Source organism: Rattus norvegicus, chromosome 1 (genome assembly GCF_021556685.1).
Source record: "Rattus norvegicus strain SHRSP/BbbUtx chromosome 1, alternate assembly SHRSP_T2T, whole genome shotgun sequence".
In the NCBI taxonomy this organism is placed as follows: Eukaryota; Metazoa; Chordata; class Mammalia; order Rodentia; family Muridae; genus Rattus; species Rattus norvegicus.
This window is the reverse complement of record NC_141534.1, coordinates 36364632-36377500: the sequence shown is the minus strand read 5'-3', so window position 1 is coordinate 36377500 and position 12869 is coordinate 36364632. Positions and strand designations below refer to the sequence as shown.

General features: G+C 39.1%; 1 protein-coding gene across 5 annotated transcripts in view; it reads left to right on the top strand.

Moving 5' to 3' along the window:
* Nucleotides 1–11727, top strand: part of LOC102547287 (zinc finger protein 728-like) — an 18666-nt gene extending 6939 nt beyond the window's left edge. For 2 of the 5 annotated variants that reach the window (XM_087550425.1, XM_087550345.1), the window contains exons 2-5: nt 110–198; nt 6713–6839; nt 7292–7387; nt 9299–11629. In XM_087550425.1, coding sequence (XP_087406551.1) covers nt 6716–6839; nt 7292–7387; nt 9299–10692 — 1614 coding nt within the window. In that variant the 5' untranslated portion in view covers nt 110–198; nt 6713–6715 and the 3' untranslated portion in view covers nt 10693–11629. 5 annotated transcript variants of the gene reach the window in all.
* Nucleotides 11728–12869: the final 1142 nt, after the last annotated feature.

Below are 12869 nucleotides of genomic sequence, written 5' to 3'. Positions count from 1 at the left end.
TACAGGTTCCGACCCCCTCCTGGTGGATACTTCTCTGAGTTTGTGGTAAATCAGGGAGAAGTGGGTGATGTTCTGGTACAGTTCTCATAAAATTAAATTTCTTATACAGATTAATGAATGAAAGTATATATAAGGGACCATTGGACAGATGAAGGATCCACCAATGGATTCTGGAAGTCTTGACACGTAAATGTGAGGGTAAGTACTTCGTTCAGTGATTTTTTTTTTTTTTTTTAACGTCTACGTCTCTGACCTAACTCCTTCACTGTATGGATTCCAATGTTCACAGGAAAACTTTTTTTTCACCTGTGTAGTTTAGTAATATATGTATGGCTCACAAGGCTTGTCAGAACAGACGGGAAAAAAATGGAGCATTTATTACAAGAGTTGGGCATTGAATTAAGGCTTCCTTCATTCTAGACATGTACTCTACCCCAAGCTAGCTCCCTATGCTATTTTTGTACTTTGTATTTTGAGACAAGGCCTCTGTAAATTGCCTAGGCCACCTTGGATTTGTAATCCTTCCGTTTTAAACTGGATGAAAGGCTGAGACACCAAAGTTGATGTCAAAAAGTATCTCTAAGTAATAGCGCCTTTAGTCTCTTCCTTCGTTTTAAAGTGCAGTTAAGTGATTGCCAACTTTCTGTGCGGATTCCAATTTTATAATTAGTACACGAGTTTTTAAACATCAGTTTGATCAGTTTATTATAACTAATAAACTCTCCTATCAAAGTCTCAACTGATGTTCAATCAAATCCTGATTTCAACCGCGACTTTTAAAGCAGCCTTACTGTGAGCGCTGGTCTCAGTGCTGACACCTCTGGTTTCTGTACACCCTCCTCCGCTGTCAGTAGGGAGAACACAGAACTCTGGGAAATGTAGTCGTGCCCTCTGTGACGTCACAAACAGCCGCTCTGCGAACCGCACTTCCGCATCCCGTCTGCAGACGTTTGTCTTCCCCTAAGTTAGCGGTGCTGAGTCCTGCTCCTCGCTCTTGGTTGGATCTCTGACATGGAGGTTGGTCCAGGGAGCAGTGCAGCCTGAGGGAATGTGCAGGGTGGGTGGTCCGACTTGGAGGGAACGGAGCTGAGGTGGATCAGAGGAAAGGTGAAGCCGAGTTGGAGATGCTGTGCTGCTGACCTAAGCTGGGCCACTGAGCCTGGATGCAGTGGGGAGACCAGTATGGGGGTGGCGCTGTGAGTGAAAGCTTTGTTCAGACGCTGCCTTATACGCTTCTGGGGTGGGAAAGCTGGCCCTGTAGCCCAGAAATGTGGACTGGTGGAAGGTTCAGTATTGTCCCCTGCAGGGTGGGCTGACTCACTGCTTGCGTCAGAGATGTTAATAGGAGCCCACATTCCAGCTTGCCTGGGGAAGCCAGTTGTACTAGCTGACCCACTCTTACTTGACTGTGGTCAGATTTCTCAGGACTTCTAGATCAAGTGGAGATCTGGTACCTCCTGTACTTTATGGCCGGCCTAATACTCTTAGTTTGAGTTGATAGATGTTGCTAGTTTCCAGGGACAGAGTTCTGCTATGGAGGTTGGTGTATGGGATGTTAGTCCCGTTTTCTTTGGAATAAGTTATAGATTTTCTTTTTTTTTTTTTTTTTTTTTTTTGGTCTGTTGTTTTGAATGGGGATATTTCATATTCTCAGACTTAACACTCAAATGTAGAGACAGTATAATGTTCTAAAGGAGAAGGTTTGGGCTTTGCATCATCCACGCAATTATTGATCCTACATTGAAGAGGAAAACATACTAGAAAATACCTTATCCACTTCTGTCAGAGATCGTATGATGTTAGAAGCTTGGACTCTTTTCTGAAACAAGTGAAGGGTTAATGGGACCAGAGAGATGGCCTGGAGATTATTAGTGACTTCAGGAAAAGGATTTGAATGTCCCTAGGGGGGAGAAGTGACCCTGCATACCTAACAGTCTTTACATTGCTCTATAAACTCTATGAGTTTTGCTTCTATCTCTGGGCACACAGCAGCATCTAACCTCCCTTAACAATTCCTCTGTCACTGCCCTTGAATGTGGTGTCCTGGGTCTCTGATGCTCCCTGCACAGTCTTCTGAAAACATTTGCCAGTTTATTTACTTATAAACATATTTATACAGTGTCAGAGAGATTGAAAGGTGAATTTGAAGAGCTTTTGCTCAGTTAGGGTCCCTTGATTTGTACATAATAGACTCCTCAGCCTGTCTTCTGTCTAGTTTCCTAGTTCACAACACTTTAAGTCAAGAGTTTGTGTAGCATTAAAGTCTATTATAAGGAACATGGGCTTTAAGCCATCTTCAGTATGAATATTTCCGTGGACTATGTAACTTATGCAAAATACAGACACTTCCTAGTTAATGTCACTGGCCTACAGGACAAGAAAAGCATTATGTTTTACATTTTTTAAAGTAGTAAGAGTACACTACTCTGTGCACCAAAAATGGTTTCCTAAGAAGTAGGTGTGAAGCAGAGGCATGCTCTTCTGTAACTTACAGACCCTTTCAGCATGTATACTTTAAACACCCTGTGACTGAATAAAACAGGAAGCCAAGCCAAAACTGAAGCCTATTCTTGGTGCATCCTTGTTATCTCTTCATCGTAAAGTGAAGACAAGGAATTAGAACTTGAAGGTTGTCTTCCATACTATACATTATGCAAGACAAATTTATGCTAAGTAAGATTCTGTGTAAAAATATTAAAGATTTAAAAAAAACAAACAGGTCATGGATATACTAACTACTTCTGATGGCTCCCATCACTTGGCGTAGTACCTTCCAGCCTGATAGAAATCTGTCTGACACTGGCTGACATTTAAAATGTATACCTGAGAATGTCTATTGACTGTATTTGATGTGTACCTTAAAAATCTGCCACAAACATACTTCTGCTAAACGAATTACATTTTGGTGATTGGATAATCATTTGCATTCACCATGTGAGGGAGGAGCTTACTTTTCATCTTGCTTGAATATTCCTCCCTATATACAGGGAATGTTCATTTTCTTTATTTTTTCATTTATATTTGTTTCTGTCAGACCTCTTGATGTTTCTTCTGGTTTTCCTTAAATTTTTCCCATTTGGGTTCCTTAAACATTCAATATGGGTCTTCTTGAGTCATTCACCATTTCCTTCCTTTAATCATTGACTGATACAGCCTCAGTGATTTCTGTTCCCTTCTTAGGCCTTACTCCACAGGCTCAGTTGTGTGTGGCTTCTTCCTTTCTTTCTCTGCCTTAACAGAATTCCAGCTCCATAAGCACATCCTTCAGTGCCCTTTACAGGTGGTACTGACCCATCCAGCCAGGAAACCAAACTGCTAAATTGAGATTTCTTCCTCCTCCTTGGTGAGGAGTCTGATGTTTCATGGTATCCAGTCCTCATCCCTTTCTTTACAGACTCTTTATTTTTGTAAGTGACCATCCAGGGAAGGAACTAATGTTCTCTCTCTCTCTCTCTCTCTCTCTCTCTCTCTCTCTCTCTCTCTTTCTTTCTTTCTTTTTTCAACTAGTAACCTTGGGTTAAACATGTCATTCTTGGAAAATGCTGAAGGGAAGTTGTGCTGAGTGATGACATTCAGTTACTGGTGGTCACTCTGATATATGTCAGAGGCTGTGGAGGGGAAGAGATGCAATAGAAAAAGAAATTTGAGTCTTGAGAGAGATATAAATAGGAGGTAAAAATATATTCAAGAAATAAAAATGAGCAGTATTATTGTCTCCATTTCTGTTATACATATTTCTGTCAATGAACCCTTCCACAGTTGTTTTTTTTCCCCCCATCTTTATTAACTTGAGTATTTCTTATTTACATTTCAATTATTATTCCCCTTCCCGGTTTCTAGGCCAAAATCCCCCTAACCCTGCCCCCTCCCCTTCTACATTTGCTTCCCCTCCCCATTTTCCCCCCATTACCACCCTCCCCACAACAATCACGTTCACTGGCAGGACCAAGGGCTTCCCCTTCCACTGGTGCTCTTACTAGGCTATTCATTGCTACCTATGAGGTCGGAGCCCAGGGTCAGTCCATGCATAGTCTTTGGGTAGTGGCTTAGTCCTGGAAGCTCTAGCACAGTTGTTTTCAAATGCAGTGGTGTATTGTTAGTTGAATCGTTATGACTCTTTCAAAGACCTAATTTAATTGTTCTCTTTTAGTTACATAAAATTTTTGTACATAAGATTTATGTACATAAAAATCATATGGATAAGAGTTTAGAGTCCCAACTGTTTATCTGATGGACTGTATTTAATATTTCATTAGGAACATGCAGTAACAATGTACTGAATATTTTAAACGTAAGTCATACTTAGACATCTGTCATATAGAATGAAGCATCTAACATTGATATTAGAAGTAATAGTACGGGCTGGAGAGATGGCTCAGTGGTTAAGAGCCCCGACTGCTCTTCTAGAGGTCCTGAGTTCAATTCCCAGCAACCATATGGTGGTTCACAACCGTCTGTAAGGAGATCTGATGCCTCTTCTGGTGTATCTGAAGACAGCTACAGTGTACTTATATATAATAAATGAATAAACCTTAAAAAAAAAATGTGGGGTTGGGGATTTAGCTCAGTGGTAGAGTGCTTGCCTAGGAAGCGCAAGGCCCTGGGTTCCGTCCCCAGCTCCGAAAAAAAAGAAAAAAAAAAGAAATGCAAATAAAGAAAATATCCAATTAAAAAAAGAAAATATATGAAAAAATAAGTTTCATTATGACATTTTCGGGGTTGGTAATGAAGTTCAACAGTTCTAGCATGCATAAGGCCCTGGGTTCAATCCCCAGTACTGACAAAAAAAAAAAAAGAAGTAATAGTACAAGTAAATTTACATTCTATGTCTCTCATGAAAATGTGACACATGTGGTCGGCCCTGTCTTTTTCAGGGCTCCAGTCCCATACTCTGAGTCATAGTATTGCAAGATCTGTTAACTAAACCCAAAAACGGTTCTGCATGACACACTTAATGATGTGGGTCAGTGTCACCTGGAAGGGAAGCCTGAGGACACACTGATGACTGTATGCTCTAGTGAAGGTAGACAGGAGGAAGAAGCTAATGGAGCAGTGACCTAGTTACTGTAGGTGACCCTAATGCAGTATATATTCCAAGTACTCGGAAAACACGACTTTGGACATTGTAAACAGAGGTGAGGGGTGGGAACGTGTTTGACTAGATGAGCATATGAAACTGGTATGAAGACTATGTGAAGTACAACTGTAACAGTAATTACAAAGTAATATATTAAATGTACATTTCTCATAGTTTTGATATTTAATCATAGAAAAGCAAATTGTTATCATTGCTGTCATAGATCATTTTGAGAATTCTATGTGATAAGACTATATGGGTGTTCCCCTCCCCATCCTCTCCCCATTACCACCCTCCCCCCAACATGTGATAACTAAAGTTAGAGAATATTGAAATAAGAGAATATAGCAAGTCACATCACAGATTATAATTCTTGACATCCGATTACCAAGGAACAAGTATCATGAGCTCAGAGTCTGCTGCAGGATCGTAACAAAAGCACAGATAGCTTCCTGGAAAAGGAAAACATACAGAAAAAGGGAAAGGGAGGTGTATTATAGAATCATTTAATCCCAATCTGGGGTTTTTATTTTACCTTTGACTATTTAGTTCCAGAATAAAAGATGCACACAACCTTTATATTTTAAGACTTAATCAGCTCAAGATCTGGGCAGATATTCACCCTTTATGCTATTTTGTCTATCTTCTAACCAATAATCCCATTATAAAATTTGCCATGTTTTGTCTAGGCTGCTCATAACTACAATTATGCAAACCGCCTGGCTGTTATTTTAAAATTCTTACTCCACGATGCCTTCTCCTCTAGTTACCGTCTTCTCTCTCCCCTCATGGTTCTCCTCGAACCCTGAGCCCAGGAACCCTAAACTGTACCTGTCTCTTGACATCGTTTGTCACTAATCAGAAATAACTTGGGGGCAAGGTCACATAGTGCCATGTGGGTCTATGTTTGTACTTTCTCATCTCTGGAGCAACTGGGTCTTCGGAACCTGCACTTAGAATTACAATATGTAACAGTAGACCAAGCCTCAACAGTGGTGAAAAAGGTTAGAGTGTTGTCTAGTGTATTTGAAATCTTCAAATGTTATTACTACACTTACTGATTTGTGATTTGTTAAAATGCCTGTTATTCCATTCAGTCTTTGAGTTCTTCCTTTACTGTTCTACGTCTTGGCTGCTCTGTGTCATGTTTCTTTGTGCACTGTCATTAGCACCACTATCGAATGCTGGACAAATTCAGAAATCTAGACCTTTGCCAGAGCTAATAGGTCAGAATCTGTTTGCATTGCATTGTACATTCATGATTATTCAGTTAAATGTTGATAAGTACCTTCTCTCTCATGACTTTCTCCTGTGAAAAATGTATGTAATATGGTGTATAAAATAAGCATAAAACAAATGCATATGTTCTTGTGAGTGCATTCATTGCCTTTTAATCTCTTTTAAACATCAAGAAGAGATAGTAGGATCTCTTCATTCTCTTTCTATGAAGATAGGTCAAGGGTGAGCTCATGGACTCCATTAAAAGTATATTAGGAATGTTACTCACCTGTGGCAGAAGTATTCTAGCTATCCTCTTATCCTGTGCAAAACTTGGGATTGTGTTCATAGCTGTTTTTGTTGTTGTTATTATGGTTTTAAATTGATATGTATAATATTCATTTCTTTTTCTCTCAGGAAATGCTGTCATTCAGGGATGTGGCCATTGATTTCTCTGCAGAGGAGTGGGAATGTCTGGACCTTGCTCAGTGGAATCTGTACAGGGATGTCATGTTGGAGAATTACAGCAACCTTGTGTTCCTGGGTGAGACTCACTTCCATACATGTTTTACCACCAACATGTAGAACATCCCATGGGGGTTTGTGCCATGTAGCAGTAACTTTTGTATACCTGCTTTTGCTGATATTCTAAGAAATATTTTACTGTATTCTCTTGTTTTTAATATGGCTTTTTGGGTTGATTTTTGAAATACACATCCTTCATTCTGGTTGTAACTCCATAAACCCAGTAGCACGAGGCCTGGGGCACACATTAATAAATATAATGTTTCATCCTTCAGCTTTCATGTTTCTGTTTAAATGCAGCTAAGGATCTTCACATTATAGATTCCACCTACATATTCTATATGTGCTTCTTAGGAAACATTTAATGAACTAATTTTCTACAGTTCTCACCTTTTCTTAGAAGATTAATAATGGAGTAAGATGTCAATTCCCAGGAGAACAGACATTGTTGTTCCCTTTTCCCACAAACAGGTCTTGCATCCTGTAAGCCATACCTGGTCACATTTCTGGAGCAAAGACAAGAGCCTTCAGTTGTGAAGAGACCACCAGCAGCTACCATGCACCCAGGTATGTAGGAATTAGGGGGTCAGAGGACAGAGCGGGATATTAGAGATATGATAGAAAGCCACGCTTTCTCCTGATCATGGAGATAACATGCTCTGGTGGAAGTCATATATAAGGATCTCCTTTTATGTCCTTTGCTGTCACAGAAGGACATCTGCCAGATCTCTACGGTGCTCTAAGTCTCTAAGCTTAGTTTGTCCCCTCCAGTGAGCCCTGCTTGTGTTTACCTTGAGTCGAGAGAGTTCTACAGTTTGCTGAGTCTACATTGTAACTGACTTTTTACTGTTTTGTACACAGAAATTCCCATACATTTCTAAAGACCTGTAACCTTAAACATGAATCTCTTCCATGTCATGTACATCCTTGTAAACTACACATTTCTTACCAAGCTGTGAATGATTATTCTGTATTCTAATCACTTTTTTCTACAATATACTCAGTAATAATTTATTTCATTCCTTTTGTGGGTATAACATCCTAAACAAAAACTACACATCTACAAGTATATTTTTTAATAGATCAGAGAAGGTCTTCGGAATTTTGTGGATTCATGAAGTTCTTTCTTATTTGGCAGTTCTATGTACTGCATTGCTGTTTTGTACTCTAGGTTGCCTGAAATTATTTCCACACATGCAGTCTGAGGGTGTAATGTCCAATACTAAACACTTCAGGACAATGTAAGATTTTTTTTAAAAAACACGTATGAGCTTTAGTTCTGAACATCAGGACTGTATGTTATCCTTAATGAGCAAATGTGAATCTCATATTTCCATGTCTTATATATTTTGTTATGCAATTCTTTATCTCATGAATAAGTACTCTTACAAGTGGGCTAGCTTATGATATACTCATTGACAGAAATGTTGCCTTTAGAAAATCTCTTGTCCGGGTTGGGGATTTGGTTCAGTGGCAAGCACAAGGCCCTGGGTTCAGTCCCCAGCTCCAAAAAAAAAAAAAAGAAAAACTCTTGTCTTTTATACATGAACTTGAAAGTTCTTCATAATTTTGTATTTTTCAGGAGTCTATTTTCTTGTTATGAAAATGTAACATAAAATACTGTCTCCAACTCTTGAAATTTATTATTTCACATTGTTAGAAATGGTAAGCTTGTTATGAAGCAAATCTTTTCAAACCTCGAAAACTAAAGTCTATTCTTAATATAAAAAGTGTGTATTTCTACATCCATTTAATTTAAGGCAAATAAAATTAACATCCAGATATCCAGGTTTGGCTACTATAGTTGAATAAGGATGTCTCCTCATACATCCTTGTATTTGATTACTTGGTTCCCAGTTGGTGTTTCAGCCTTGCTGCAGGCAGTACATAACTGGGATCAGGCTTTCAGAGTTCAAATCCTCCCTGCACTTTTAGTTTGTTCTCTGCTTCATGGTTTGCATTTACAAAATGAGCTACAGCTTCCACTCTAGTCATCATTCCTGCTGTTTGCTTTCATACCATCCTCCATGATGGACTCACAGTGCTCAGAAACCATAAGCCTAACTTAATTCCTTCTTCGCCTTGGTTATGGTATGTTACCACAGCAACAGAAAATACCCGATTAAGATACATTTTCCTTTTTGTACATTTGCCCAATCAAACAGTTTGTTTAGTGGGCTTATTTCTGTTAGCATAAGAGTTTCCCTTATCATTGATAGTATTACTGACTCATTCACTATTTGACTTTGGATATGGCTTCAATGTTTCTATATTCTACTTTCTTTATCTTCCAATAGAAGTTCGTTATTTCTATGTACAGTATTTTCTGAATTTCACTACAGTTAATATAGGTATGGAAATATATTGTAGTTTCCCATTTATCTATAAAAATATGAGTAACTCCATATTAAAGATAAGCATTATAAACATAAAGAATGTTGCTTAGATTTCCTTCATATCTTAACCTTTACTCACCAGGGGGAAAGCCCTATAAATGTCAAGAGTTTGACAAGGCCTTTGATTGGAACTCACTCCTTATTCAACACCGGAGAATTCACCCTGTGGAGAAACCCTACAAATGTGAAGAATGTGGTAAGGTCTTTAGTGCTCACTCAGCACTTTCTATACACCAGAGAATCCATACAGGAGAGAAGCCCTACAAGTGTGAAGAATGTGGCAAGGCCTTTAGTACTCGCTCAGCACTTTATATACACAAGAAAATTCATTCTGGAGAAAAACCCTACAAGTGCGAGGAATGTGCAAAAGCCTTTTATTTCCCTTCATTACTCAAGCAACATCAAAGAACTCATTCCGCAGAGAATCTCTGCAAGTGTGAAGAATGTGGCAAAGCCTTTTATTTACCTTCATTCCTTAAGCAACATCAAAGAATTCATTCTGCAGAAAATCCTTACAGGTGTGAAGAATGCGGGAAAGCCTTTTCCTATCCCTCAACCCTAAAGCAACATCAAAGAATTCATTCTGGAGAAAAACCATACCGCTGTGAAGAATGTGGCAAAGCATTCCGTAGGTCAACATACTTTCACCAACACCAAAGAATTCATACTGGAGAGAAACCCTACCAGTGTGAAGAGTGTGGGAAAACATTCTACTATCGTTCAAACCTGAAGGGACATCAAATTATTCATTCTGGAGTGAAACCGTACAAGTGTGATGTGTGTGGCAGCATGTTTAGAACCAGCTCAGACCTTTCTAAACACCAGAGAATTCATGCTGAAGTGAAGCTGTATAGCTGTGAAGAGTGTGGGAAAGCCTTTTCTACTCATTCATACCTCATTCGGCACAAACTAGGCCATTCTAGAGAGAAACCATACAAGTGTGAAGAATGTGGCAAAACATTTTGTTATCCTTCAATCCTTAAAGAACATCAAAGAATTCATTCTGGAGTGAAACCTTACAATTGTGATATATGTGGCAGCATGTTTAGAACTCGCTCAGAACTTTCTAAGCACCAGAGAATTCATGCTGAAGTGAAGCTCTACAGCTGTGAGGAGTGCGGGAAAGCCTTTTCTACTCATTCATACCTTATGAGGCATAGACTTGGTCATTCTGGAGAGAAGCCCTACAAGTGTGAAGAATGTGGGAAATCATATAGCTACCCTTCACTTCTTAAGGAACATCAAAGAATTCATTCTCAAAATCCCTACAAGTGTGACATTTGTGGGAAGGTTTTCTGTACTCGCTCAGGACGTTCCAAACACCAGAGAATTCATACCGGAGAGAAACCCTATAAGTGTGAAGAATGTGGAAAAGGCTTTTCTACTCATTCATACCTTACTCTGCACAAATTACTTCATACTGAAGAGAAACCTTACAAATGGGAAGAATGTGGTGAGGTTTTTTATACTTGCTGAAGACTTACTAAACACCAGTAAATTCACATTAGAGAAAATCCCCACAAAGGTAAAGAATGTGTCAAAACTCTTTACTGTACTTCAGACTTTAAATAACGCCATGAAAATTCATACTGAAGAGAAACCATACTTTTATTAATCTTTAAGCCTTCATTAGATACAAGGTCCTTCCTACTGTAGAGAAACTACAGATTTGAAAAATATGGCCAAATGTTTTACTGTACTGAAACTTTAAGACCCAGCAAAAGGGCTCATTCTCAAAAGAATCCCTTCAAGTGTGAAGTATGTGACAAGGTATTATGTGCTGCCTTGAACTTTCTGTCTACCAGAATATTTATTCTGGAGAGAAACACTGCAAGTGTGAAGAATTTGGAAAATCCTTTTTAACCCATTTATTCCTGATTCTGATCAGTCGTGGCAAAGTTTGGGGCAGGTGTTGTTTTTATTTTAGGTTAATTATGCTCAGACCTGTTGATTGTGGAGGAACCAAACCATCTCTGTTGGGTAAGGATTCTGGATTGTATAAAAGGAGAAAGTGAACTGAAAACAACCATTCCTCTAGCTTCCTCTGCTTCCTGACTGTCAAGGCAATATGAACTGCTGCTTCAGCTCCTGCTGTCCTAAATTTCTCACCATGAGTCACAGTGTCATGATTTGAATGAGAAATGTACCCTGTAGTCTTAAGTATTTGAACATTTGTTTCCCCGAGTTGGTGGTTCTATTTGGGGAGATTTAGAAGTAGGTCACTAGAGGTGAACTTTGTGAATAAAAAGCTCCCTTTGTATCCAGTTTGCTCTCTGCTTCCTGCTTACCATTGAGGATGTGAGCTCTCAGTTTCCTGCTTGAGGCACCATGCAATGTGTTGCCATGTCCTCCCTCTGTTGCAGATTTTGATCCCTTCTGTACCATAAAATGAAGTAAAGTCATTCATCTATAAGTTGCCTGCCTGGTCATGGTGGTTAATCACAAGAGAAAAGAAACTAATAACAACATTGCCCTTATACCAGGAACAGTATTAAACTGTTTCTACTGACATTGCATGTGTCAGGGTATTTTATCATCACGAGAGGGAAAATAAGGCCGCAAGCCAAAGAGAAGTAAAATTTGTTATTTAGTGGCATACATCATGATCTTTTGTTCCTACTTCATGTATTATCCATCCTCCCTTTTGTCCCTGTCTTAACTAATTCTTTTCCAAAACCACTTCCTTTCTTTACGCGAGTGCGTGCACACACACACACACACACACACACACACACACACACGCGCGCGCGCGCGCGCGTGCGCATGCGCACACGCACATGCACACACGCATCACAAAAATAGTAACAGTAAAAGTTTAATTACTATGGTATTCTTTTTCTGCAAACTTTTGAGGTCACATGTGCTGTATTTATCTTGGCACAAATGTAATGTTAGTGTTTATAACACTTTTGCAGTTTTGTTTTGTTTGCTTTTGTTTTTAAAGACATGGGTCTCTCTGTGTAGTCCTGGCTGTCCTAGAACTTGCTCTGTAGATCAGACTGGAGGACTCAAATGAGATCTTCCTGTCTCTGCATCCCAAATGCTGGATGAAAGGCATGTGTCACCACTGCCTGGCCAATACCTTTTTGCATTTTGAATATTAAGTTACTGTACCTTATCCAGTTCAAAATGATTTTTCTATAGGATGAAAGACAAAGATCTGGTCTCATCCAGTTACCAGTGCATCTCTAGTTTTGCCGCCTCTAATTATTGATAAGGCCATCTTTTCCTCTACATGGTTTTCACCATACAGGTTTTTGCCATATTGGTTCAAGTCTGCATTTTACTTCACATTACATTGGTCTATATTGTTTTATGATTTTGGTTTGGTTTTGTTTTATATGAGGACTTTGCAGTTCTTTTCATTATGACTCTATTCTATAGTTTGAGGTCAGGTATAAATTGTGTTGTCTGTGGTCCTTTGTGTTCCCAGGTGAGTTGTTTTGTTTTGTTTTGTTTCCCTAGTTCTACGATGAATGTCGTTGAAACTTTGCCCCGGATTGCATTGACTGTAGATGTTTTTTATTGGTATTGCCATTTTCACAGTGTAAGCTCTGCCAATCCACGGAACGTGGTATCTTTTTATCACCTAATATCTTCCTTTGGAAACTGTTTTCAGTATGTAAGAATTTTACTCATAGGAATTCCAGAAC